General features: G+C 46.3%; 1 protein-coding gene and 1 long non-coding RNA gene across 2 annotated transcripts; one reads left to right on the top strand and one right to left on the bottom strand.

The window, feature by feature from the left end:
• The first annotated feature begins 8,254 nt into the window (after positions 1–8,254).
• LOC123134795 (uncharacterized) lies at positions 8,255–18,290 on the top strand. The gene is made up of 2 exons (XR_006465739.1): positions 8,255–17,801; positions 17,914–18,290. It is a non-coding gene; the product is annotated as an uncharacterized lncRNA (long non-coding RNA).
• Positions 18,291–18,949: 659 nt separating this feature from the next.
• Positions 18,950–22,006, bottom strand: LOC123134785 (bZIP transcription factor 12). Its single transcript, XM_044553958.1, has 4 exons — positions 21,193–22,006; positions 21,007–21,078; positions 20,207–20,236; positions 18,950–19,361 (listed from the first exon to the last, which is right to left on the bottom strand). The coding sequence occupies exons 1-4, from the start codon at positions 21,766–21,768 to the stop codon at positions 19,281–19,283; spliced, it is 759 nt and encodes a 252-aa protein (XP_044409893.1). The 5' UTR covers positions 21,769–22,006; the 3' UTR covers positions 18,950–19,280.
• Positions 22,007–26,622: the final 4,616 nt, after the last annotated feature.

The following is a 26,622-nucleotide window of genomic DNA, read 5'->3' as shown; positions in this document are numbered from 1 at the left end:
TGTGATGATTCTGGCCATCATTCTCGAAAGCATCCCGTGATGCCATTTAGTTGGTAGGTATTCTACTCCTGGGTCTCCGAACCCGAGATTCACCCTACTTGCTTCATGTTGATAGTGTTGCTAGTCCCTCTAGGATATTAGTAACCTTTGCATTAGTCCTTGAGGTCCATGGTATTTCCTTCTTCCAAATACTATGAACCACTTATGGCAGAAGTTCTTTGAACCAAAACATCGCAACCAAAGTGCTCTTGATGAGTTCTCCATTCTATATTGTGACTCTGCCAGATCTACCTTTCTGCATGGGTTATCCGGAAGAAACCTGTTGAACTTGGTTCGACATGCTAATCCATGCATCCACAACTCAGAAATCATATGTTCTTTTGAGTTGTCCCATTTTAGTTGTCTTCTGACCCTCGTCTATTAATTGATAGTCAAGAGTATGTGTGCATTTGTTCGTCGATGCCTATTACTCTTGTGGTCTGTCAAGCCATTCTATTCCGGAATGACTAGGAGAAACAAACTCCAGTACCTCATCCATATCTAGGATTGGGTCAAAGCAATTGTACTTTGCATATCAAAATGCTAATCCAACTTTTGTTTTGTTCTACCCTAAAGTATTACCATCTTTACATTAAGAATATCATGGGAATTGCACACCATCCTATGAACTCTTGATACAGTGATACTTCTCGCCATCATTATTCATTCCTCGGTTCCGTGTTGCCGCAACCGGAATGCCGACAAGTGAATCGTGATGTGTGAAATCAATACTCCTAGCAACTCTGTTGCTCGGTAGCTAATGGACAATAACCTCATTATAGCATGTTGATTATTGAATCGTCACCCTAAGGTTGACTATGCTACCTAGTCCTTATTTCCTGGTGCACTCTTCGATTGATGAGTTAGGATTTTGTCAAATCCTCGCTCATTTGATCATATCGTCTTGCCCTGAAAAGCAAGATTGTTCTCGAGCTTAGTAACATATCGGTGGTTCGTGACTTTCCAAATATCTTCTCAGAAGTATCACCAGGTTGTCACCTGACCGCTATGTTGAGCTCGTGATCAAGTTGGTTTTCGAAACCACCCTTTCTCCAAGAATCCGTGTTGGATACCCCTGAGCTAGTTGGTCAAGCTAAATAACAACTTGGAGAGTTGGAAGATAAAAGCTTGTCTAACTTAGTTTATTTCCAAAGGTATATCTTTGTGTGTGTGTGTGTGTTGAAGAAATATGATATCTTCATTGATTGATCCTCGTGGTCAATTGTTGGATCTATTATCTTACCCCAAACCTTTGACTTGAGTATGGGCTATCGTCAAATCAAATCAGAACCAACAATATTCGTAATGTTGTCTTACTCGTGGTTGTTTCCTCGAGCATACACCATTATATCTTTGAGTCTGACCAATGCTATCACCTTCTTCACATGATTGTGGAATTCCATTGTATGGAAACCTGGATGAATTGTTGTTGAGCCCATCAGCAACATTGTTATCTTCTCCATGATTTGTGCTGAACATCTAGCTAGTATTGGAAACTTTTATAAGCATTATCTTCATGAACCGCTCATGAAGCATATGTTCGGTTGTAAGAAGTGATTTCCTCTAATTCATGTGCAAATGGTGCAAGTTGCCGCCGTGGATTCGAGAAAGTCAATGTTGCTTCCTCTGGAATCATCCCAAATCGATCATACATACGTGTGAAGTACTCTGTGGTTTGGAGACTTGCAACCTTCATTCTATATGTGTCCCTAGCACACCAAGCCACTGATTGATTTGTTCAAGGAAAAGAAGTTCTTACGTGCTAATCCTTAAGGACCCAAAGGTACATGCGCAGGACTTCGCTCTCCGCAATGATGGTTCCCCACCTGAATGCGGTAGTACTTTATTGTAAGACTACTATGTGGTCATGCTTGTCTGGGACAACGTGTTCACATGTTTGTAGCAGAACCATCTCATGTTTTGGAGCTTACTATCGTAGTTCATTTCCCGAGAATCTCGCAACGCCGTCTCGTCGATTTGTGTTGCAAGCTTTCGTTTTTCCTTCTAGACTTGATGAGTTTGGAATATTCTGACACCAACCATATCTGAATCTCAGGCAGATATGATGGTTGGAACTTTTCCCAAGAACTATAATATTGGTCTCTCTATAACCGGTAAACTGGATGTCGTGGCCAACACACCCAGCCGGAAGACCTACTATTGTAGTATCTTGATTGACGAAGTTGGTCACACCCCCATAAGGATCTCGCAGGATCTACTTCCGTAGTTATTCCTTATGGATTTTTGTGTTTCTGAAATCCGACCTTTACTTGATGGTCATGTTGATGCTTTTAAGCATTGACCGTGGTACCTAGTACATCAAGGAGAACATTAGAAGCGGAGTGCTAAATGTCTCTTGGTCGATCATCCAGATTTTGTTTCCTTGGCATTGCTAGGGTGAAATCTGAGAAAGTGTTGTCTTCCTTTCCATCTGCATCCTCCATCGTTATTCATCATGGTAGTATGTAGTTGTATTAACATTCTTTTCATAGATGTTGGTTATGGAATTGCTCAAGTTCTTGAGAGCACGCGCAAGCAAAATCATTCCTTGTGTTGTTTTCAACAAGGTAATCCACATCATCCATTCTAATTCGGGTATGCCATTCTACCGAACCCCTCCAAACGATCGCTTGAGAATTGCCTTAGGCTGGCATAAAGAGTTTCAATGATCTCTGAATCAAAGGTAATTCTTTTTGCCACTTAAGGGGATATTTCTACGAGTCACCTCCTCCAAAATGTCTTGTTATGGTATCATGGCAATTCAACTCCTTGCTATGTTGACAACCATTCACCACCCTCTTAGGTGTGGAATTGTTGTCTACCTAGTGAACCTTTGTCATCCGTTCCACTCCATTCCTCTAGATGTATGCTTCGTGCCTCAGCTCGAGAGATGTTGCTATGACTCACTCTGTGAGTTGATCCTAAGTTGATTGATCTTCGAGAAGATCGATTCTTCTGGAGTTGTCCCATTCCTCTCGTTGTCATGTTAGTTGGAGTTCTCAGAAGAAGACATCGAGTCAAAGATGGTGATCGAATGAATGCCCCTATGAAGTGCAACCTGGATCGTGAAGATTGTGTTAGTTTGCGTTCCCCCTTCATCTTACCCTACGCTTGTATCTCGGGACGAGATTCTTGTTTAGTGGGGGCGAGTTGTCACATCCCTAGTTCTGGTATGCACTAGACTAGCCCTTCATGTGTGCATCATGTTTAAATTTATTTAAGTTGAAATGGGGATTGCTCAAACCCTAGCACCAGATCAAATCAACTAGGTTCAAATAAAAATATTCTCAATGAACCCAAAATGCTCTTCAGAAAAGTTCATTATTTTTGGATTGGTCTAGAACCTCTCCCAAAAACGGTGCAAATTTTTCTAGGCCATTCTGGATTTTTGAATTAAATCATATGGTATTTGCATTTGGGCATTTAATTGCTAAATAATATTTTAAATGCTCAAATAATCACAAACTGAAATGTTTGCTGTTGGAAATATTCCAAACAGTGACATTGAGCAATTTCATGATTTTTGGAAATGCCCTGGCATTTTTATTTAAGACAAACACAATTACAGAAAATAGAAAATGAAAATAAAAGAGAGAGAGAGAGAGAGAGTTAGTAACTGGGCCACTTACCTGGCAGCCCAGCTGTTCTGGCCCAGCAGGCCGGCCAAGCTGACTGGCCAGCGCCAGTCGTCCCCTTCCTCGCGCCAGGAGGACAGGGGCACGCGCCCGGCGTGCGCGGCCACGCGCCCCGGCCACCTCCTACTTCTGCCGACGCACTGGACCGGCTAAAACCGCCACGCACCCCCCTGGCCCTCTCCTTCTCTTCCTCGTGTCAATCCCCTCCTCTGCTGCCTCCCTCTCGCCCTGCACCTTGTGGCCGAGCGCTGCCGTCGCCGCTGTTCGCCGTTGCCGCGCCCACCGCCACGGCCTCGCCCCTCCGTTGTGCCCAAGAGATCCGCGCCATCGTCCTCGTCTTCTCCGTCAAGCCGCGCGTCTCCGGACGCCCTGTGGAGCCGCCATCGCCGTCGTCTTCAACCTCCCGACGCCGGAGATCTCCATCGCCGCCCCGCTTGCTCCGGCCTCTCCCCGAGCCCACTGACCAACCCTGCGGAATCGCTGTGAGCCCCTGTCCCGAACCCCTCTTCTACCCCTCGCGTTTGCATGCTCTAGCCCCATTCCCCACCATGGTCGAGGCTCGCCGCCGCCGCACCTCTTCGCCGCCGTCGTTCTGCTTAGAGCCATCACGTCCGAGCTCATAGACGAGCTCCAGGTGGACCCAGGAGGCCGTAGCACACCACCTCCGGCCACCCAGTGCCTCACAGCCCCGTGCCGCTCAAGGCCGCACTCTGGCCGCTGCCACAAGCTCGCTTCCGGCGAGCTCAAGCCTCCCCCCGCCCTCCCGTGGCCTCCTCTGGATGCGCCCGACCGTGGGCTACGCCCCGGTTCCCTTCCCCGCCGCTTCCGTGGTCTTTTGGCGCGTCTCCGCCGTGCCCAGTGGCCACCGGCGGTAAACCGCCGGCGTGGCCGGTCATTATGGCCTAACGACCCCGCTAACCCACGCCTAGGGCCACCGATAGGTGGGCCCTACCGTTTAATTAACCCGGCTAACAATTTAATTAGGTTAATTAAACTCTGTTAAATCACTGTGCAACTGACATGTGGGCCCCGAACGTCAGGTTTGACCCTAGTCAACCTTGGTTGACCTGCTGACGTCATAGCGCGGTCATGCTGACGCAGTACAGGTTTCCTGGAATTTAAAATAAATCAGAAAATGATTTATTATTCCAGAAAATATCCAAAACTTCTAAAAATCGTATAAATTCAACCGTAACTTTAAATGAAATAATTTATATATGAAAAATGATCAGAAAAATCCAATCTATCCATCTGTACCATTTTCATGCATGATAGAACAACTTATGACTACTGTTTAGGATAATTCAATTAAATGGCATCTAGATAACCACTTGTGGAGCTTGAATTTGAATCTTGGATTCAAACCAACTTCATTTAATCTGGTTTTAGTTGCATTAGCACAAACCACATCATATTGCCATGTCACATTCATGCGTCATATTGTTGCATTGCATTGATTGTGTTCTCCCTTGTTTGCCGGTGTTTGTCCCCTCTCGATAGACGTGGTTCCGATGATGAGTTCGATGACACCGATGAAGAACTATACTATCTTCAGAAGTGCCAGGCAAGCAAAACCCCCTTGTTCATTCCGATACAATCCTACTCTCTCGCTCCTGCTCTCTTTTACTGCATTAGGACAACAACGATTCAACTGTTACATGCTGCGGTAGTTGAACCCCTTTCCTCTACATGACCTGTCATTGCCACAGTAAATAGATGAAACCCACTATCATGAGTAGGAGTTGTTTGAGCCCTGATGTGCCTACTCATTCATGCTTGTTTGTCATGCCTACTATTGCTTAGAGTTGAGTCAAGTCTGATTCATCGGGGATGAATTGGAGGTGTGTGAACATGTCCTACTGTGTGTGAGCTAAGTGTGTGAACACGATTTGGTAAAGGTAGCGGTGAGAGGCCATGTAGGAGTACATGGTGGGTTGTCTCATTGAAGCCGTCCTCAGGAACTGAGTTCTGTGTTTGTGATCCATGAACAACTACTACCACGCATTGGAATGCTTAAGTGCCCCTCTCGACTTATTAATCGACTCGATCTCTGTCCAGGAGTTGCAACTAGTTTCTGGTGTTTGTAGGTAGTGTTAGTAGTCTACCAAGTGGCACCCGGTACAGGTGGGCTTGGGACAGACTGGGCACCGTGGCACGGTGTACCAAGTGGCACCCTGATGGTGGGCTTGGGAACCCTGCTCACATCGTTTGGGGCCGTGAGCGACACCCCGGCCGGATCTCCTTGCGGATGGAACCCGAATAGGCGATAAACCTGGACGAGAGACTTGTGTGATTAGTCAAGTCGTGGCCGACACCCTCGCTGGGCTTCCGCTTGAAGGTTGCCGAGTACATGTCATGTAAACGGCGGTAAGTGGTGAGAGCGCGTGTGAAGAAGTACACCCCTGCAGGGTTAATATGATCTATTCGAATAGTCGTGTCCGCGGTAAAGGACTTCTGGGTTGCCTGTACAGTTCATAGATAACTTGAAGTGGATACTCTAAAATACGCAAGATAAGCGTGAGTGCTATGGATGGCGTTCTTGTAGGGAGACGGGAGCGGATCCATAGTGGTGTATTGATATGGTGAATATGTGGACTCGTGTGCGCCACCTCAAAAGAGTTACTTGCAGTCGTAGTTCAGGATAGCCACCGAGTCAAAGCTGGCTTGCTGCAGTTAAACCCCACCACCCCCTTTGTTGATACTGATGCATATGTAGTTAGTTCTGATGTAAGTCTTGCTGGGTACATTTGTACTCACATTGCTTAATTTATGTTTTTGCAGAGAGACTTCAGTCTCGCTAGTAGTTCCACGTGGACTTCGATGTTTAGCTTGTTACCTCAGCTACGATCTTGTGCCCTCGGCAGGATCTGGTAGATAGTCAGACTTCTCAGCCTTTTTCATTTGTAGATGTCTGTACTCAGACATGTTAAGCTTCCGCTTGTGCCTTGACTTGTGTGCTCTGAATATTGGGTCATGAGACCCATGTTTGTAATATCTCGCTCCTCGGAGCCTATTGAATAAATAGTTTGATTCGTAGAGTTATGTTGTGATGCTATGTTGTATTTGCACATATCGAGCATATTGTGTGTATGATTTGAAATGCTTGATATGTGTGGGATCTGACTATCTAGTTGTTTATCCTTGGTAGCCTCTCTTACCAGGAAATGTCTCCTAGTGCTTCCACTGAGCCCTGGTAGCTTGCTACTGCTCCGGAACACTTAGGCTGGCCGGCATATGTCCTTCGTTCCTGTGTCTGTCCCTTTGGGGAAATGTCACGCGGTGTCTACCGGAGTCCTGTTAGCCCGCTACAGCCCGGTTTACCGGAGTCCTGCTAGCCCAGTTGCTACAGCCCGGATTCACTCGCTGATGACCGACACGTTCGTTGCTGGGTCATGTATGTCTATCCCTGTAAGTTAGTGCCACTTCGGGTTCACGACTAGTCATGTCAGCCCGGACTCCTTGTCATATGGATGCTAGCAACACTATCATATACGTGTGCCAAAAGGCGCAAACGATCCCGGGCCTGGTAAGGCGACACCCATGGGAATACCGTGCGTGAGGCCGCAAAGTGATATGAGGTGTTACGTGCTAGATCGGTGTGGCATTGAGTCGGGGTCCTGACACCATAATGCAATAAATATTGATATAAAAGCATGATGCAAAATGGACGTATCATAAGCAATCCCACTCAAAACTGGATCGTAGGCTTTTACCTTCACCGTAAGGGGCCGAACCAGTATAAACCTCGTGTCCTTTGTCCCGATTAACCCCTTTAAGCTTCCTAGTTGCGATGTCTCCACGACTAAGTCCTTTCACTAGGACATCTGACGTGACAATTCCACGACAGTGAGGTTCCCCAGTATGGCGTCGGAGAGCGCGCTGCCGACGAGATTGAGGGCGCAGAGGCTGCGCAGCAGGCCGACGTGCTTCGACAACGCCCCCGTGATGCCGTTGCTGGCGAGCGAGAGGATGTGGAACTCCAGCACGCGGAATAGTTCGACGGGGAGGGTGCCATTGAGCGCGTTGCCAGAGAGATCGAGGTGACGGAGGTGCTCGATCCGGCCCAGCTCCGGCGAGATGGGGCCGACGAGCTGCTCGTTGGGCAGGACGACGCTGACGACCCTCATCTGGTCCGACGATGATGTGGCGGGGAAGTCCATGCAGACGACGTCGTTCCAGGCGCAGGGCGTGGCGTCGGCGTAGCCCCAGCCGGAGATGGAGCCGAGGTGGTCGGCAAGGAGGGAGGACTTGAAGGAGAGGAGCAGCACGCCGTCCTGGTTAAGCACCACGGCGAGCTGCGTCGCGTGGCCGCGCGATGCCCAGCAGCAGGACTAGCGGCAACGGCGAGTTGTGTAGGTCATTTTTGCAAAAACACCCCCGGATCCCCCCTCCCCTGAATTGCTGAGTATTCTTTCTCCACAAAATCGTATATATGAACTGAAGTGAACCCCTAGAGTAAGTATATGGATGGTATTTAGGGTATTTTAAAGTACACTGACTAAAGTGTCAGCCGGCTCAAGTTTTGGGACCTATATTGAATTTTTCACAAGCTGATACACGCCGCCTGGCTTCGGCCCCATCAAAAAAAAGCAGGACGGGGTAAATGGCGCAGCTCACACAGAGAGGAGAGAGCACGGGTGGAGACCGGAGCGGCGAGGGTTTTGGTGCCAGCGTCGCTGGGCGGAGAAACCCCATCCCTCGCGCCCTCCGCCCGCGACCAGGAGCCCGGCAGGGCTCCGGATCTGCGCGGCCGCCGCCGGCATCGGCCCCTTCGCTTCGGTGGGAAGTTCTCCGCCGCATTGCCCCGTCTCCTACGTCCATTCCCCCTTTCGATTCCGTCGGCTCTCCGCTGGTTTGATGCTTTGTTCCGGTCGATCTCGGTGTAGATTTCCTTTCCTAGCTTGTTTGGTGATGTGTAGTGTAGTATGCTTCTTGCTTGCTGCATGAATTTTTCCGTGGCTTGGCCCGATGATGATTAGGTTGAAATCCCCAGTGCGGGGATGTGGATGGATGGATGGATGGATAGATAGATAGATAGATGGGCTCAGATCTGAGCTCGAAAAGGGACCGGCCGTTGCGTTGCAAGGTTGAAGCCGCTGAAATGGCTAATGCGGCGCTGGCTTCTCTGTTCTGGGCGCCGAGGCATGTGTCCGGGTCAGCCGTTGCTTCCGCTGAAGCTCTGCCACTGACCTATGGGCCGGCCCTTGTTGAGGTCTACCTCTGCTTCCTGCTCCTCCTCTTCCTCGTCGTCGCACCTTTGCCATGGCCTTGCCTCCTCTTTCGGTTTGCCCAGACACGCCCCAGTGCCGACTTTGGAGCCCGCTGCATTAGCCTATGACGATGAACCTGAAATCTGAGGGCCATGTTGTGATAAAGAATTCTTGGTATTTTCATCTGAACCGAACTCTTTTGCATGGTCACACTGTAAAAGAGACGGCTTCTGCACATTGTGTTATACTGCCGGGTAGTGTGAAATGGTGGAATGGGATGCCATGTCACAATGTTTGGAACACTCCTTACGGCCATGCATGCGCTGCCTGCCTGTCTTCGCCAAGATCTAGGCTAATCTTTTGGTTAGATAATTAATTGATGGCACTGAATCACCAACTCATCCCTCACATGTTAGATATGAATTATGATGCATAGGACCATGCTCTGACAGATGTTACTAGTCTATCTGAGGATCATTTTCGTACATTTTTTTTATTTCGTTTCTTTTACTATAGTTTGTGTCACGTGTCATCATTTGCCATTCTTGAATGCAGGTTGGCTCCTTTGTAGCAAATATGACATGCTTTGCTACAGATTTAGTGACCAAACATCTTTTATATGTTTGCTGCTTTTCTTTCTGTTTTCTTACCAGTTTAACCTCATGTTACATCTTACGCCATTGCTGGTCCTAATTGTGAACTGGTGGCTTTGTGCTAAATTTTTTATTTTGACTATTTCGTGATGGTTTTGTTTTGGTATTTTGGATGGTGGTACTCTCTCCGAGCACGCACGCATGTGTGTGTGCGTGTGCTGACAGCAGATCTAACATTGCGGATGAATTTAAGATCATTCCTTGTGCTATCAGTGAATGCTACATACTCCCTCCATTCCTAAATATAGGCCCTTTTAGAGATTCCAATATGGACTACATACGGAGCAAAATGAGTGAATCTACACTCTAAAGTATGTAGTTCGCATTGAAATCTCTAAAAGGGCTTATATTTAGAAACGGAGGGAGTATATGAACAACTGAAGGCACAGGCTTCATTTTTGCCATTTTACACAAATTACCGGTAAAGAAGGGGAGCCTTGGCGCAGTGGTAAAGCTGCTGCCTTGTGACCATGAGGTCATGGGTTCAAGTCCTGGAAACAGCCTCTTACAGAAATGTAGGGAAAGGCTGCGTACTATAGACCCAAAGTGGTCGGACCCTTCCCTGGACCCTGCGCAAGCGGGAGATACATGCACCAGGTTGCCTAAAAAACACAAATTACCGGTAAACTTGTGTTTGTTATATTTATTTTCAGTTTCATCTTCCAGATCTGTATATACTGGCTTGATGGAAATCCTTCTTTTGCATTCCTGTCTTTTATGCATAAATATTGCATTATTGCCATTTGGCTTCTTCAGCTTTATGAATTTGCTTGTTTCGTCTTGTCAAGATCAGGTTTGTTCTGTTACTTTGTTTATTGTGTTTGTAGTATCTTTTTTCTGTTGCTTGCCTTTGCTTTGGCTATTTGATCTGATAGATCTTGATATAGTTTTGTTTTCTTGGTTTATTTGGTGGTACATTTTTACTGCTATGTATTTTTCGTGTTACTTGGATTTGCCCTTGGCCCTACGATGATTACGATGGAGCCCTCATCCATGCATGTATGGATCGTCTTAGATTTGAGCTCCAAACAGGGCCAGCTGTTGCATTCGCAATGTTGAACCCACTGAAAATGGCTAATGCAGCACTGTCTTCTCTGTTTTGGGCGCTGAGGCATGTGTCTTGGGTCAACCGTTGCTTCTGCTGACTTCAACCATTGCTTCTGCTGAAGCTTTGGTACTGACTCTGGGCCATGGCAAAAGGTCTTCTTCTTCTTCTTCTTCTTACTGGTGAACCAAGGCATGCCCCAGTGCCAGCTTTGAAGCCGGCTGCATTAGCCTGTGATGAAACTGAAATCTGAGGGTCATATTGTAAGACAACCTTGTTGGTATTTTCAATGGAATCGAACTCTTTTGCATGTGCTCACTGCTCACTGCCAAACTTTCCATTTGTCATTCTCAGATGCAGGTTGGTTCTTCTGTAGTAAACGCGCCTTCAGCATTTAATGACCAAATGTCTTGTCTATGTTTCTTGATTTTCTTTTTGCTTTCTTATCTGTTTGTGTTTTTACTATGTCTCTTTGTGAAACCTCATTTACACCTTGACACAATTAATATCCCGATCGTGGGACGTGGCTTGCACTTAATTTTTATTTTGACAAAATCGGGAAGATTAATTTTGTTCTGGATGGTGGATTGAATAATAGAAGTGTTGGCTTCTATAATGGACATAATGTATTGCCCAATGATGAGAACAGAAAATGTAGAGATGGCACTTGGACATGATCATCCCCTCCCTGTCCTCCTCCTCCTCCTCTCTCTCTCTCTCTCTCTCTCTCTCTCTCTCTCTCTCTGCATGGATGCGTAATGGCACATGCAGCAGCAGCAGCAGTAGTTCATACCAGTTTAATCTTTCACCTGCCTTATGGACGTATGGGAGATCATATCTTGTGCCACCAATGAATGCTACATCTATGGCACCTGAGGGCATGATGTTTCTTTTTCATACCTTACTAATTACCGGAAAATTTTGCATGGATATATTTATTTTCAGTTTCATCTTTCCAGATCCGTCTGTGTTGGCTTGATGGGGACCCTTCACTAGTATTGCTGTCTTATGTTCAGTTTTTGCATCATTTTTGCTTTGTTTCATCATTTTTGTGCATTTGCTGTGGTTTCATCTGATTATGATTATGTTTTCTCTGTTGATTTTTCATTACTTTGTAGTACCTTCTTAGCTTGTTTTGCTTTTCACCTCAGCGGAGGAAAATCTTTGGTGTTTCATGATTTATCATGAGTGATCACTGTTGTAAATCAGCTTGCATTTGAGTTCCAATCTTGAAGTGGTAGCCCTTTACCAGGGTGAAGGTTTTGAAATGGTCAAAGCATTGTTGGTTTCTGTCTAATGTTTATTAGTGGTTTTAAGTTAGTATTTTGGTTATGATTTGTGCTTCAAAATTGTCCATGAAGTCTGATACTGGTTGTATACACCAATTAGTAATGCCTTCTATAGAGATGGCACATTACATGGTCCCTCCTTCCCCCCGTCTCTCTCTGAGTGTGTGTGTGTGTGTGTGTGTGTGTGTGTGTGTGTGTGCACGTGCCCATGCGTGCACTGACAGCAATTATACATGTGTTCATGCCCTTATTGTGTTTGCTTGCCTTCGCTTTGGCTATTTGATTATCGATCTTGATATAGTTTTGTTTTCTTGGTTTATTTGGTGGTACATTTTTACTGCTGTATATTTTGCGTGTTACTTGGATTTGCCCTTGGCCCAATGAGGATTACGATGGTCCTCATGCATGCATGGCGGATCGGCTTAGATTTTAGCTCCAAACAGGGCCAGCTGTTGCATTCGCAAAGTTGAAGCCCCAGAAAATGGCTAATGCAGCGCTGTCTTCTCTGTTCTGGGCGCTGAGGCATGTGTCTTGGGTCAACCGTTGCTTCTGCTGGCATCAACCGTTGCTTCTGCTGAAGCTTTGGCACTGACTCTGCGCCATGGCAAAATGTCTTCTTCTTCTTCTTCTTCTTCTCCTTCTTCTTACCGGTGAACCAAGGCATGCCCCAGTGCCAGCTTTGAAGCCGGCTGCATTAGCCTGTGATGAAACTGAAATCTGAGGGTCATATTGTAATACAACCTTGTTGGTATTTTCAATGGAATCAAACTCTTTTGCATGTGCTCACTGCCAAATATTCCATTTGGCATTCTCAGATGCAGGTTGGTTCTTCTGTAGTAAACGCGACATCTGCATTTAATGACCTAATGTCTTGTCTATGTTTCCTGATTTTCTTTCTGCTTTCTTATCGGTTTGTGTTTTTTACTATTTCTCTTTGCGGAACTTCATTTACACCTTGACCCAATTAATATCCCGATTGTGGGCCCGTGGCTTTCACTTAATTTCTATTTTGACAGAATCGTGATGATTAATTTTGTTCTGGATGTTGGATTGAATAATAGAAGTGTTGGCTTCTATAATGGATTGCCCAATGGTGAAAACAGAAAATGTAGAGATGGCACTTGGACATGATCCTCTCCTCCCTGTCCTCCTCTTCCTCTCTCTTTCTGTCTCTCTCTGTCTCTCTCTCTGTGCATGGATGCGTAATGACGCATGCAGCAGCAGCAGCAGTTCATACCAGTTTAATCTTTCACATGCCTTATGGAGATCATATTTTGTGCCATCAATGAATGCTACATCTATGGCACCTGAGGGCATGATGTTTCTTTTTCATACCGTACTAATTACCGGAAATTTTTGCATGGATATATTTATTTTCAGTTTCATCTTTCCAGATCCATCTGTGTTGGTTTGATGGGGACCCTTCACTAGTATCGCTGTCTCTTATGTTCATATTTTGCATTTGCTTTGCTTCATCAATTTTGTGCATTTGCTGGTTTCATCTGATTCTGATTCTGATTATGATCAAGTTTGCTCTTTTATTTTTCATTACTTTTGTAGTACCTTCTTAGCTTGTTTTGCTTTTCACCTCAGCAGAGGAAAATCTTTGGTGTTTCATGATTTATCATGAGGGATTACTGTTGTAAATCAGCTTGCATTTGAGTTCCAATCTTGAAGTTGTAGCCCTTTACCAGGGTGAAGGTTTTGAAGTGGCCAAAACATTGTTGGTTTCATTCTGTAATGTTTATTAGTGGTTTTAAATTAGTATTTTGGTTATGATTTGTGTTTTAAAATTCTCCATGAAGTCCTGATGCCGGTTCTATACACCAAGTTTGGTCTTTTAGATGGTGGTTAGAAGTATTGCCCAATGATGAAAACTAATATGAAGAGACATGGCTCTCCCCGAGTGCCCGCGTGCGTGTGTTGACAGCAGATCTACCCTTGTGCCATCAGTGATTGCTACATATATGAACAACTCAATTCACAGGCTTTATTTTTGCCATCTTACACAAATTACCAGTAAACCTTGGTTTGATAAATTTATTTTTGGTTTCATCTTCCAGATTTGTATATATTGCTTGATGGAAACCCTTCATTTGCATTCCTGTCTCTTATGTTCAGATTTTGCACTATTGCCATTTGACTTCTTCAGTTTTGTGAATTTGCTCGTTTCATCTGGTCATTGTCAGGTTTGTTCTGTTATTTTGTTTGTTATGTTTCTAGTATCTTTTCTGTTGTTGTTTGCCTATTTGATCTGATCGATCTTGGCATACTTTTGTTTTCTTGGTTTATTTTGTAGTACATTTTTACTGCTATATTTTTGCTTGTTACTTGGATTTGCACTTGGCCCAATGATGATTATGATGGAACCCCCATCCAAACAGGGCCAGCCTTTGCATCCTCAAAGTTGAGGCCCCTGAAATGTCTTATGCAGCACTGTCTTGTCTGTTCTAGGCGCTGAGGCATGTGTCTTGGGTCAGCTGTTGCTTCAGCTGAAGCTTTGCCACTGACTGATGGGCCGGCCCATACTCCTGGTCTATCTCTCCTTCCTTCCCTTCCTTCCGGCTAATGTGTCACTCTGGTGACACCGCCGTCCTCGTCGCCGACACCATCGTCGTCGCCATGATCGTCTTGTGTCCTCTATCTGCCCACCCAGACATGCCCCAGTGCCAGCTTTGGAGCCCGCTGCATTAGCCTATGATGAAACTGAAATCTGAGGGCCATGTTGTAATACAGAATTCTCGGTATTTTCATCTGAATTGAACTTTTTGCACAGGCTCATTGTCAAACAGCCAGCTTTCACATGTATGCGCAATGGTGGAATGCCACCTCGCAATAGGTGGAGCAGTCCATCCGGGCATGTATGCGCTGTCTTCGCCAATATCTTGGCTAGTGTATGGGTAAGATAATTAATCGATATCACTGAAACACCCACACCCATACCTGATTTGTTAGATATGAAGGCATAGTATCACACTCTTGACAGATGTTACCAGTTCATCCAATGATCATTTTTGTACATTTTTATTCTTGATTTTGTTTCTTTTACGTTATTTTGTGTCACGTGTCATAAAAAACTGCTCATTTGCCATTCTCAGATGCAGATTGGCTCTTTCATAGTAAATATGGCATACTTTTGGTACAGATTTTGCGACCGAGCATATTTTATACTCCGTCCATCCATTTTTACAAGGTGTAACTCCAGTTTTCATTTTTCCATTTATACAAGGCCATTTTTCCATTGAAATATTGGCTTCTATAATGCATTGCCCAATGATGAAAACTGAAAATGTAGAGATGGCACTTACATGATCCTCTCCTCCCCCCACCCCGCACCCGTCTCTCTCTCTCTCGCTCGCTCTCTCTTTCTCTCTCTGGATGCGTAATCACGCATGCAGCAGCAGCAGCAACAACAACAACAGCAGCAACAGCAGTTCACAGCAGATCAACCTTTCACATGGCCTTATGGACAAAAGGAAGATCATTTCTTGTGCCATCAGTGAACATTACATCCTACATCTATGGCACCTGAGGGCATTATGTTTCTTTCTCATACCTTATACAAATTGCCAGCTAAGTTTTGATTGTTTTATTTATTTTCAGCTTCATCTTCCAGATCCGTCTCCGTTGGCTTGATGGGGACCCGTAATTGGCATTGTTGTCTCCTATGTTTAGATTTTACATTATTTTGTGCATTTGCTGTGGTTTTGTCTGATATGATCAAGTGTGCTCTGTTGATTTCTTCATACATTTCTAGTACCTTTTCAGTTCATGGTTTTGCTTTTCGCCTCAGCGAAAGAAAATCTTCGTAGTTTGATGATTTATCAGGAGAGATCACTGTTGTAAATCAGCTTGGAATTGAGTTCCGGTCTCCAAGTGGTAGTCCCTTTACTAGGGTGAAGATTTTGAAGTGGCTTAAGTGTTGCTGGTTTCTCTCTGCAGTGTTTATTAGTGATTCAAATTGGTATGTTTATGAGTTCTGCTTCAAATTTCTCCTTCCTGTCCTACCGCCAAGCCCACACACCAATATTGGTGTTGTTTCCATTTCTTTTATCTGATCTAGGTACAGATGGGCTTTGCTGGTCTGTTTGTTTTTGCACTGTATTGTCAGTATATTTACAATTGTTGCTCGGATTTACCATTGGCCCCATGATGATTAATAGAAGACTGACATGGTTGTGCTTAAATGCGGCTGCGCCTTGCTCTTGGAATGGCTAATGCAGCGTTGGCTTTTTCTGTTCTGGGCGCTGAAGCATGCTCTTGGAAAGTGGGAATCAGGTGAAAACTGAGATGGGCCTGCTGTTCATGTGGAAGGGCCATCTCTCTGCTTCCACTCTTTCTTTCTTTCTGCTTGTTGTTGCTTCTGTTGTGGTTGTCATTGCAATGGTTGTACTCCCTCCGTCCCGTAATATAAGAGCGTTTTTGACACTAGTGTAGTGTCAAAAACGCTCTTTTATTACGGGACGGAGGGAGTACTATTCAGGTTTTCTGCCGATCCATTTGGGACACTCTTTTGATATCTGAGGGCGATCTTCCTGTGGGCGTGCTATCAAACCATCAGTATACGCACCTTGTCTTTATCGTGTTGTATTATCGTTTAATGCGCAATGGTGCACCGGAACCTCCCTAGGTAGAGGAGACGGTGCATGCCTGCTCTGCTTCTGTTTGCCTTGATGATTGATTGACGACACGAGGTCACTAACATCCCTTCCCCATCTCTGTTATCGCCGCCTCTGCCCTATCTGATACATCCCTTTGACTCTCTTTTGTGAGCTAGCAGATTTCTTGACAACTGTTGTTGATTTTTGATAACCGTGATGACCATCTCTTGAACCATTTTGCAAGGCCAAATGTATTACTAGATCTGAAGGCATAAGATAACTACTACCTGACAGATGCCACAACCCTTGCGCGGTTCATTTTTCGGTACATTTGTACTCTTCATTTCATTTCCTCTTTCCTCAGGCTCTACAGTATGGGATCATGATCTTTCTGTTTGCTGCTTTTGAATGAATGTTGATGTGATGGTCCTTCTGTGGCCCCTTCGTTCCTCCTGCTGCTGCTGGTGGCACAAGAAGTCTCCTACGGCTATTTTCCTTTTCAATTATTTGGTTTTCTGGTGGTTTGATTATTTGTTTTGATCAAGCCCGGTTCGGATTTAATTTCCTAGTTTCTTTGGTCCATTACTATATTTTCGCTTGCTGCATGGATTTTCCCTTGGCCCAGTGATGATTAGGTTGAAAGCCCTAGATAGATAGATTGGCTTAGGTTTGAGCTCGAAACGGGATCAGCCGTTGCATTCGCAAGGTTGAAGACCTGAAATGGTGATGCAGCGCTGGCTTCTCTGCTCTGGGCGCTGAGGCATGTGTCTGTGGATCAGCCGTTGCTTCTTTTTTTTTGAACCGGGCATAACCCCTTTCCATTACTTAACATAACGGAAATACAGCGTCCAAGTCTTATCAGCCGTTGCTTCTGCGGAAGCCCTACCACTGAGTGATGGGCCTGCTCTTGCTACAGGCGTCCCCGTCGCCGCCATCGCCTTGCCTCCTCTTCGGTTCACCCAGACATGCCCCAGTGCCAGCTTTGAAGCCCACTGCATTAGCCTATGATGAAACTGAAATCTGAGGGCCATGTTGTGATTCAGAATTCTCGGAATTTCATCTGAATCGAACTCTTTTGCATGGTCATACTCTAAAATCCTACGTGGAGGATATGCTGCATGCCTGCTCTGCTTCTCTGCTCCCATTTGCCTTGCTCACGTGTACTGTTATCGCTGCCTCTGCCCTACCTAATACATCCCTTGGACTCTCTGTTGTGTGCTAGCAGATTTCATGACTGTTTTTTTGTGTGTTGATTTTTGATAGATAACCCGTGATGATCATCTCTTGAACCATTTATGAAGGCCAAGAACCATTTATGAAGGCCAAAATGTATTACTCCAGATCTGAAGGCATAAGATCAATCCCTGACAGACATAACAGCCCTTGCGTGGTTCATTTTTCGACATATTTATACACTTCATTTCATTTCCTCTTTCCGCAGGTTGTACAACATATTCAGGAAATCATAATGTCTTCGGTCGCTGCTCTCGAATGGTGACGTTAGATGCTCCTTGTACGTGTACTGTAGCCCCTTCACTGCTGTTGTTGCTGCTGCTGCTGCTGCAACAAGTCTTCTACAGTACTTGCATACTTGTTGGCGCTGCCGGTGGTGGTGGGTTTGAGAGACGATGGATGTCAGATTAAAGCTTTGTGCTGTCCATGGTGCGCTATCATTTGTATCTAAGTGCGTATCGTTTCTATTCTCTTTCATGCCTGTCTAGAACCTTTGGGACAACTAGATTTTTATAACTCTATCAATATCTTTTTCTGAAATGGAATTGATGCCTTTTCTGGCAAGATGCAATATGCTGGTGGGCACATATGTGACTATTGTGTACATCTCTGATGTTTCAGTGATTGGTATGCGCCATTACTGATTTGATGGAACGTTTCTATTGTAACATCTCATTTATTTGTGAGGGAACCGACATCAACCCTTCTCACAAAGCCACCCGCGTTTTGTAACCGTTTCAAATGGAATGTATAACTGGTGCGTTTTATGTCAATATGTTTGACAAGCTCATGATCCAAACATTGTTCCCCTTTGTTTTGTGGAATATAAAGTTGCTTACAGCTTAAAGTCAGTGTCATGTCACAGAAATAATATGGCGCTTTCTGAATCACTTACATGGAATTTTGAGTATCTACGGTTTGACAATTACTCCAAACATAAGATCGTTTTTCAAACTGAAAAATGATCTTATATTATGGGACGGAGGGAGTAGATTCTATCCACATTCAATGGTCTCAAAATATGTACACTGACCATTTAGGTCATGTTTGATTTATAACCAGGCTTTCACCACACTTTCCTCACTAAGTTGGGGCATGCCATCACAAGTGCGGTGAACAAATTAATCATCACAAGCGTTGGCACGATTTGTCAGAAGTATTTCACACTTGTGGCAAAGTTTGGCATGTGTGGCTATGAACCAACACGCCAATGTGTCAAACTGAAACTGTACGAAGCTGAAAACTGAACACAAACAAACATCTCTTCAAATGTCTTTGTAACTGAGACAACTCTAGTCTACATTTTATGCAAACATTGCTTATTCTGGTTTTTACATACAATGACAGCAAAATTAAATAGCTGATCACACACCGATTCTGAATGGCATGACCTTTCCGATCACGCACAGAACCTCGTCTACTACATCTTTTCTTCTCTTTTTGAACTAGAGTCCTTCCGCCTAACAAGTCTTGCTGCTTCTACATCGCCGCCAGCAACGACGACTAGGGTAAACAGAAAGCAAAAGAAGAAACCCTGTAACTGTAAGAGAATAACAACAGAGCTTGCTGATACTTCTACCATTCCATCGAGTTGGTCCTTCTAAGATCTTGCGATGGTTTTTTCCTTACGACGACTTGGAATGCTTGTTCCTTGAGCTGCATAAACACAAAATACTTCTAAGAAATGAAGTTGAAAAACAGCCGCCAATGCATGTTTGAATACCGGGCAACAAATAAGGGCCCTTTTTATTCGCAGGATTTCCAAAACTAGGGGTAAGGAAAATGCAAGATGAGAGTGTCATGCCATAGGAAAACACATAGGAATTCTTTCCGAGAGATTGGAGCTGATGGAAGTTTTTCTATGACATCTAGTGCGAACTAATCCTATGGTTTGCAATCTTGCGAATGAAACAACCCACACAGGAAAGATTCCTAAGGATATAATGAATCAAAGAGTACTTAAGCTTTATAGCAACAAAAAGGATAGTTCTCGATAGTGGAGACATGGGAATACAATTTGACTAATTCATATACAAATCCGTTATTGCAAGGCCATGGGTGCACTGAGATATAAGAATAGAGGATGTAATGCCAATGTTGTTACTGTTATCTGCCCATAGTCATCAATTATGCAGAAAAAACATCCGTGTACCACAGATAAGGTGACAACATAGAGTACTATGATGCTTCAACTTGACTAGCTTTCCAGGGTGAAATAGTTACCAAAATTGCTGGCTGGACCATCTTTAAATAAAAAGAAAACGCTAATACATACTCCCTCCGTTTCAAAATAGATGACTCAACTTCGTACTAACTTTAGTACAAAGTTGAGTCATCTATTTTGAAACGGAGGGAGTATCTATTTAGCATATGGAGGAAGAAAGATAGTGAGTAATGAAATCCACGAAAAATATACTTGACATGGTGATCCATATATATGTTAAAGCAACTTGCTAAATCTAAACATGCTTGTAAGCAATAACGTTTTGCAAAGAATATACCTCGTTAAGCCTCTTCTCGTTTTGCTCCTCCTGCAACAAGAATAATAAAATAGAGACAATTCAGCAGAAGGTCATATAACCAAAAGTTAAAGATGAAGGCACATACAGACAGCCAGGTGCATGCAAGAGGCAATTAGTCCCCAGTCTATTTTTGACAGGAAGATACTTTGGCACACTAAATCGGTGGGTAATCCTGGTGATGGCAGTATGACATTGACAGGAATAAAAAGCCGAAACCATAATGAATCAACGAACAAAAGATATGGGTTGCAATAACTATTGGCACTACAAAAAAAAGGCATTACAGAAGTGCTAACCCAGCAAATGACACTACCAAGAAATACACTTCTCTGCCAAACTCAGTTCCCCGATGGAAATATGTTATCACTTAATAGTAATTCTTAATGCGACAACAAGAAAAGAATCCAGATGGTCTATGATGCAATGGTGACAAAAGACTAACCACATTTTTAAGGTATCTATCGCTTAGTAACATAACTACATAAGTATTTCCCAGAAACTCATAAAGATATAAAATAGCTTACTGTAGTTATGTGAAAGAGCTGGCACATTTGGTATGTGAGTATAAATATTAAAATATAACAACTTAGAATGATCAATTTGGCATCGCCCTAGTTGGCCTAGTTCCATAATCATAGTGTGCCCTCATGCCCAATCTAAACATATAATGGGGTCACTATCTAACTGACTGTTAAGCCATCGAACCTTGGAAAGTAAGCATGCTCAATCCGCACAATTCGTAACTTTCATTCCAAACTAAAGCAGAACCAAAAACATACCTGTTCTCTAAGCAGTTCGGCATGTTCCTCCTCAAGCTGTGTGACCTGTGCCTCCAGTTCTGCGATGTAAGCCTACATCCGAAACCAAATGAAAGCGTCAAATTCCACTCGACTGTACAGCTGGGACAAAGGTCAAACCGTGCAAAAATGCATCAAATTTGTCCCTGCTGAGACATTTCGCGTAACCTGCTTCCTCTCCCTGGACCTGGCCGCAGATTCGCGGTTCTTGATCATGCGCTTCTGCCGCTGCGTCGCGGCGCGGTCCATGGGATCCATCAGCGCCCTCTTCCTCGCCCTTCCGGCGCCGCCGGCACCGCCACCTCGTCGTCGCCCTCCGGCCACACCCGCCCCCACATCCGCCCCCACATCGGGGAACCCTACCGCCATGTTCCCCTCCACCGCCGTAACCCTACCGTCGTCCTCCCTGGCGAGGAAATCCTCCAGGGTCATCACGGCCGCGCCGCCCGCCTCGCCGCCTCCGGCGCCGGCGGGGGCGGTGGCGGGGGCGGGGGCGGAGAGGCCCCCGGTGGCCGAGATCTCCTTCCAGACCTCCTCAGCCGTCCGGCGGGCGGCGGCCTCCGGCGCGGGGGCGGGGTCCGCCGGGGCGCCGGCGCCGGACGGGGGCGCCTCGCCGTATATGTTGCGGAGGATGTCGTCCATGTTCATGGATCCGATGCCGCTGGCGCTCCGGAAGCGCGCGAGATCGGAGGAGCCGGACGGCGGCGGCTGCGACGACGCGGCCATCACCCGCGACGATGCCATGCGCTGGCGGCCCGCAGCCCGGCGAGGACCCGGCGGCCGGCGCCGGGGGGCTGTCGCAGTCTCTCTCTGTTGTTGTTGGCTCGAATTTTTTAGGCTCTCGGGGTCGAAGGGTTCGGGGGAGGTGGAAAGGGAAAGAGGAAGGGGGAAAGCTCTGGAGGCGAGGCGAGACGTGGGGAAACGATGGAAGCGGGAGGGTTGTGTGAGACTGCGACTGCCTATGGCGGAGGCGGAGGCTCAGGCCAGGCTCCGTGCTTTTTGCCAGTGTGTGTGGTGTGGTGTGCGCACCACAGGGCTGCTTTCCGCGTGAGCTCTCGATGCTGAGTCTAGCTTTTTCTTTCCTCTTTTGTCACTAACTAAACACATCCGCAATAATTGAAGCAGCCATTACACTAAATCATCGGTTTTAAGGAAAAAGGATCACATATATCCTAGTAAGAAAAATATCACATTGGCATAAGCTCTCTTTTTTTTAAAAAAATAAAGATTTTATTCAATAGGAGCATTTTACAAAGAGGGGCATGAAAGGCATCAAGATTGATACAGAGAGTATGTCCTTGCTAGGACATTGCCCTGCTTCAGTACTTAGGCCAACTCCAGCGCGCGACCACATCCTATCCGGGTGCGTCCGTTTGGGGCAAAACGAACAAATCAGACAGCCCAACGCGCGGGCGCAAACGAGCGTTTGTCCGTTTCCGCTTTCGACCCATCCCCGACCCAAGTTTGCGTCGCTTTTGGAGTGAAACGGACAGCGCGCGAACGGGCGGGACGCGCGCGCGTGTCCTCCCCTGGCCCGCACGTCGGTGGCACAAAGCAAAACCCCCCGCGCCCCATTTGGCGCCATTTCCCCCCAAATCCTCCCACGTCCCGCCCCCACCCTCCCTCGTCCATGGCCGACGCCCCGCCGAATTCCAGCGGCCTAGCCGTCGACCTGCCTGGAAAGGTGAAGAAGAAGGTAGCCAAGGGTCCAAGGAAGCCGCGGCCGGAATGCACGCTAGAGGAGCTCGCTAAGATGGACGCGGAATCGGCCAAGAGGAGGAACCGGAGGGCGGCCGTCAAGGGCAAGACCGTCGCGGCCAAGTTCGCCGCCGAGTGCAATGCAGTGGAGGCCTCGCGGCGCAAGGCCGAGGTCGACGAGAAGGAGGCCATCATCAACAAAGGGCACGCCCTCCTAATGCTTGGCCTTTGTCGTCCGACGGGTTTCTCTGGTGCGGCCGTCAGCCCGGCGAGCATAGGCTCATCGGTCGCCAGGCCTCAACACTGTGCGTCGCCGACGTCGCGGACCACGCCTATGTTGCCCGGCTTTCCCCCGCCAAGGCACGATGGCCAAACCCGTTTTTCGGGCTCGCCGGACGTTGGCGTGATCGTGCCGTCCACCCCGCGCCCCTCGGCCTTCATCGACCTCAACGTCACGCCAGGGTCCAGCGACGGCGGCCGGCCGGCCGTCGAGATGCAAAGAAAGCAAGCACAACCACTGTTTACGGGCACCATGCAGTCCCCCCGCGTCCTGTTCGACGAAATGGCAACACCAGCGTCAACGGTCGACGACCCCTTCTACAACCAGTTCATGGAGCATGTGATCTACGAGGGTGGGCATGGCGGTGCCTACGATCCCGACGAGACCCAAAGTCAGGATGGCCGCGCCCAATACGTTGCGGATGAAGAGGCCCACGACCATGCGAACTACGGCCATGATGACTCGTGGTATGAAGACGATGACATCTATTCCGAAGGTGATGGTGATGAAGACGATGGCATTGATATTGATATTTCGGGCGAGCCATTGTTCATCGACGAGCTCACCCAAAGAGCGGAAGCACAAAAGAGGAAGAAGAGCATTCGCACGGGTTCATATTCACAAGACGAGGACAAGTTGATTTGCCAATGTTGGATGGAGATTAGCCAAGATCTAAGGACCGGCACGCAAAAAAAGGCCTTCTTTTTTGGACGAGAGTCCACAAAACATTCCATGAAAGAAAGATGTTTGAGCCCTACCAAATTACGAGCAATCGTGGCATCACCTCGATTCAAGAGAGGTGGTTGTTCATCCAAGAAGATTGCAACAAGTATTGCGCTGCACTAGAGAGCATTGAAGCATGGCCCGTGAGTGGTCTCAGCATTCGGGACTTGGTATGCTCTCCTCATCCTAGTCCCGTCGTTGCTACGGCCGTGAGACTTCGGCCTTGTATATGTTTGCATGTTCATTTGTTATTGATCATGTGGTGTAGGCATTTCAATCTTTGGAAGCATTCAAGGCCCGACACAATGACAAGCCATTCACTCTTACGCATTGTTGGACGCTCATCAACAATTTCCCAAACTTCAAAGATCGATACCATGAACTTCAAAGGAAGAGAGGCAAGAAGGCGGTCGCGTTTGCCGAAGGTGGAGATGGTGAGGCATTAAAGAGGACGAGGGGCAAGACCAACTCCAAGGTGGACGACATACGTGAAGCGTCATCCATGGCCTTTCATGAGACTTTGCATGACATGATGTCTCAAAAGGATGTGAGGGACGAGAAAAAGCGACAAAGCAAGGACGAGTAAATGAAGATACCTAGAGCTTCAAAGGAAGAAGCTTGAGATGAAGGAGGCGGCCAAGAAGAGGAAGATCGACATGGAGGAGGCGTCCCGGCAAAGGCAGCTCGACATCGAGGCCGCCAACGTCATGTCCAGGCAGAGGTAGCTCAACATCGAGGCCACCAACGCCGCAACCAAAGCAAAGGAGGTGGCCCTAGCGATCATGAGTGTGGACTTGAGCAAGATGAGCGAGAAGACGAGGAGCTGATTCGAGGCCAGACAGAAGGAGATGTTCGACGCCGATGACCTGAACTAGGTCGTCTGTTCGGCCATGGCCATTCTTTTGGAGGCTGGCATGGGTGCCGGCCGCTGGCTATGTGCCGGCGAGAAACCTCATTTTGAGGGCTGGCTGTGTTGCCGGCCGCTGGCTTTGTTGCCGGCGACAAAACTATTCATTTTGAAGGCTGGCTCTATTGCCGGCCGCTGGCTGTGTTGCCGGCGAGGACGTGTAGTGGCCGCTGGCTGTGCCGGCGAGGACGTGTAGTGGCCGCTGGCTGTGCCGGCGAGGATGTGTAGTGGCTGCTGGCTGTGTTGCCGGCGTGAACTGGGGTTGTTGGCCTGAACTTGGGTGTGCTTTCATATATTGGCCTTTCAAAAATGATGCGGACAGGATGCAGCTGTGTGTTGGGCGCACGGCCACCGCATCCCAGAAACTGCCCGGACATGACCCCATTACCCTACCCAAACGGATAGAATCCGAGCAAAACAGACGTCTGTTTGGGGTCGTGCGCTGGAGTTGGCCTTAAGCACTGCATAGCTAAAGAGGTAGACTGTATTCTCAGTGCTAAACGAGCTTGGTGATGAGCTTTGAAATTTCAAGGACTGATGTTACTATGATGGAAGGAGGAAGAAGCATTTATTGTTGCCAGTTACGATCTGTTCTCTCAATGTCTAGGAGCTTGAAACATCGTCCTCGCTGCAGCTGCCGAAGCCAACACCAAGCAATCCGTATAGAAGTGTGGTTGTTGAACCTGTAAAATATCGGTTAGCTTGATTGCTAGAAAAAGCTCATAAGTCTCTGCCTGGAGTGGTGAAGATGCTGGAGTGAGAGCACCGAGATATACAAATGTTGAAGATGTTGATTCCCTTGAAATTGGATGACTACGCCTAATCCTGCTTGACTTTTCCTTGAATCTTATTGCTTCTCCCATGTGGCATAACAGAAGATCGCATTCCCTGCAGTATGTTAGCATGTGTTTAGGTACCTGAATGTTGGTCAATTGCACTCTATCGTGTTGTTCAGTGGAGCTAGAGACCTCTGACTTAGTTTCATTGATAATGGCATTAGCTTCTTCAAAAACCTGTGAAGGTGTGCTAACTTTCCTGCAAAACAGAGTGTCATTTCGAGGCTTCTATAGACACCACAAAAAGGTACAAAGAGTAGCGGTTTTATTGGTGGATGTCCATATGCATGTGAGTAAGACATGAATCATATCAGTAAGGAAGCTTTATTGAGCAGCAAAGAATTCAGTTCGAATGGACCAGGAAAAACAAAACCATGTCGCTTTAGAAAAAGGACATAAGAAAAACATATGCATTTAATCTTCTTTATTACCACATCTAGAGCAACATTATTTGATATGTTTGGAATACATGCTTGCCCTCTTTCTCGTCGAGAGTGCTTTCCCGAGGAGCCTCGAAGCAAATGTTTGAACCCTTGGCGCCATTTGTTTATCATGCCAAACTTGATCAAGTAGGAAGATGGTTTGTGGAGAAACAATTTTTGGGTGCTTGAAAGTGCAACTAATCCCCCTGATGGTTTTGGCAACTCATAACAACATATAGCTCATTGAACTAATATCCATTCAAGTTTAATATTTCAGAAAGTTCAATGAATGGCATGGCATGGACTAAAGATGCGGACCCCTCAAAATGCAAAGGACACATATTGGCAAAAGCTCAAGACTCTTCATTTATATTTTAGTGATCCAAGATCACATTGAGTCCATAGGAAATCCAATACTACTAAAAGAGGATGAGGTGTTGCTTAATGGTCTACTTGCTCAAAATGCCTAGTGATATTGCTCCAAAGCACTCAACCACTTTCTCATTTCCAAATTTGTCCAAAACCCAAAGTCAAACTCAGCCCCACCGAAATCTTCTATCTGGCGCCACTGAGTTCATTTGACTTAGCCACTACCAGAAACCCTAACACCTCAGTCACATCGATACGGATCTCGGTCTCACTGAGATGGCCCTCCAAACTCCCTGTTTCCCTTTTGTAACATTTCGGTCTAACCGAAATGAGCGATCGAACACACCAAATTTGCTTAACCAA

This window comes from Triticum aestivum, chromosome 1B (genome assembly GCF_018294505.1).
Source record: "Triticum aestivum cultivar Chinese Spring chromosome 1B, IWGSC CS RefSeq v2.1, whole genome shotgun sequence".
NCBI classification, from domain to species: domain Eukaryota; kingdom Viridiplantae; phylum Streptophyta; class Magnoliopsida; order Poales; family Poaceae; genus Triticum; species Triticum aestivum.
This window is presented reverse-complemented; position numbering and strand designations above follow the sequence as displayed.

What these genes read in the sequence shown, in the direction of transcription:
- LOC123134785 (XM_044553958.1), bottom strand. Translation starts at nt 21,768, where the DNA reads ATGGCATCGTCGCGGGTGATGGCCGCGTCGTCGCAGCCGCCGCCGTCC. An exon ending in GGTCCAGGGAGAGGAAGCAG is followed by an intron (nt 21,079 to 21,192) that starts GTTACGCGAAAT and finishes TTTCGGATGTAG; the next exon opens with GCTTACATCGCAGAACTGGA. An exon ending in CCGAACTGCTTAGAGAACAG is followed by an intron (nt 20,237 to 21,006) that starts GTATGTTTTTGG and finishes TTCTTGTTGCAG; the next exon opens with GAGGAGCAAAACGAGAAGAG.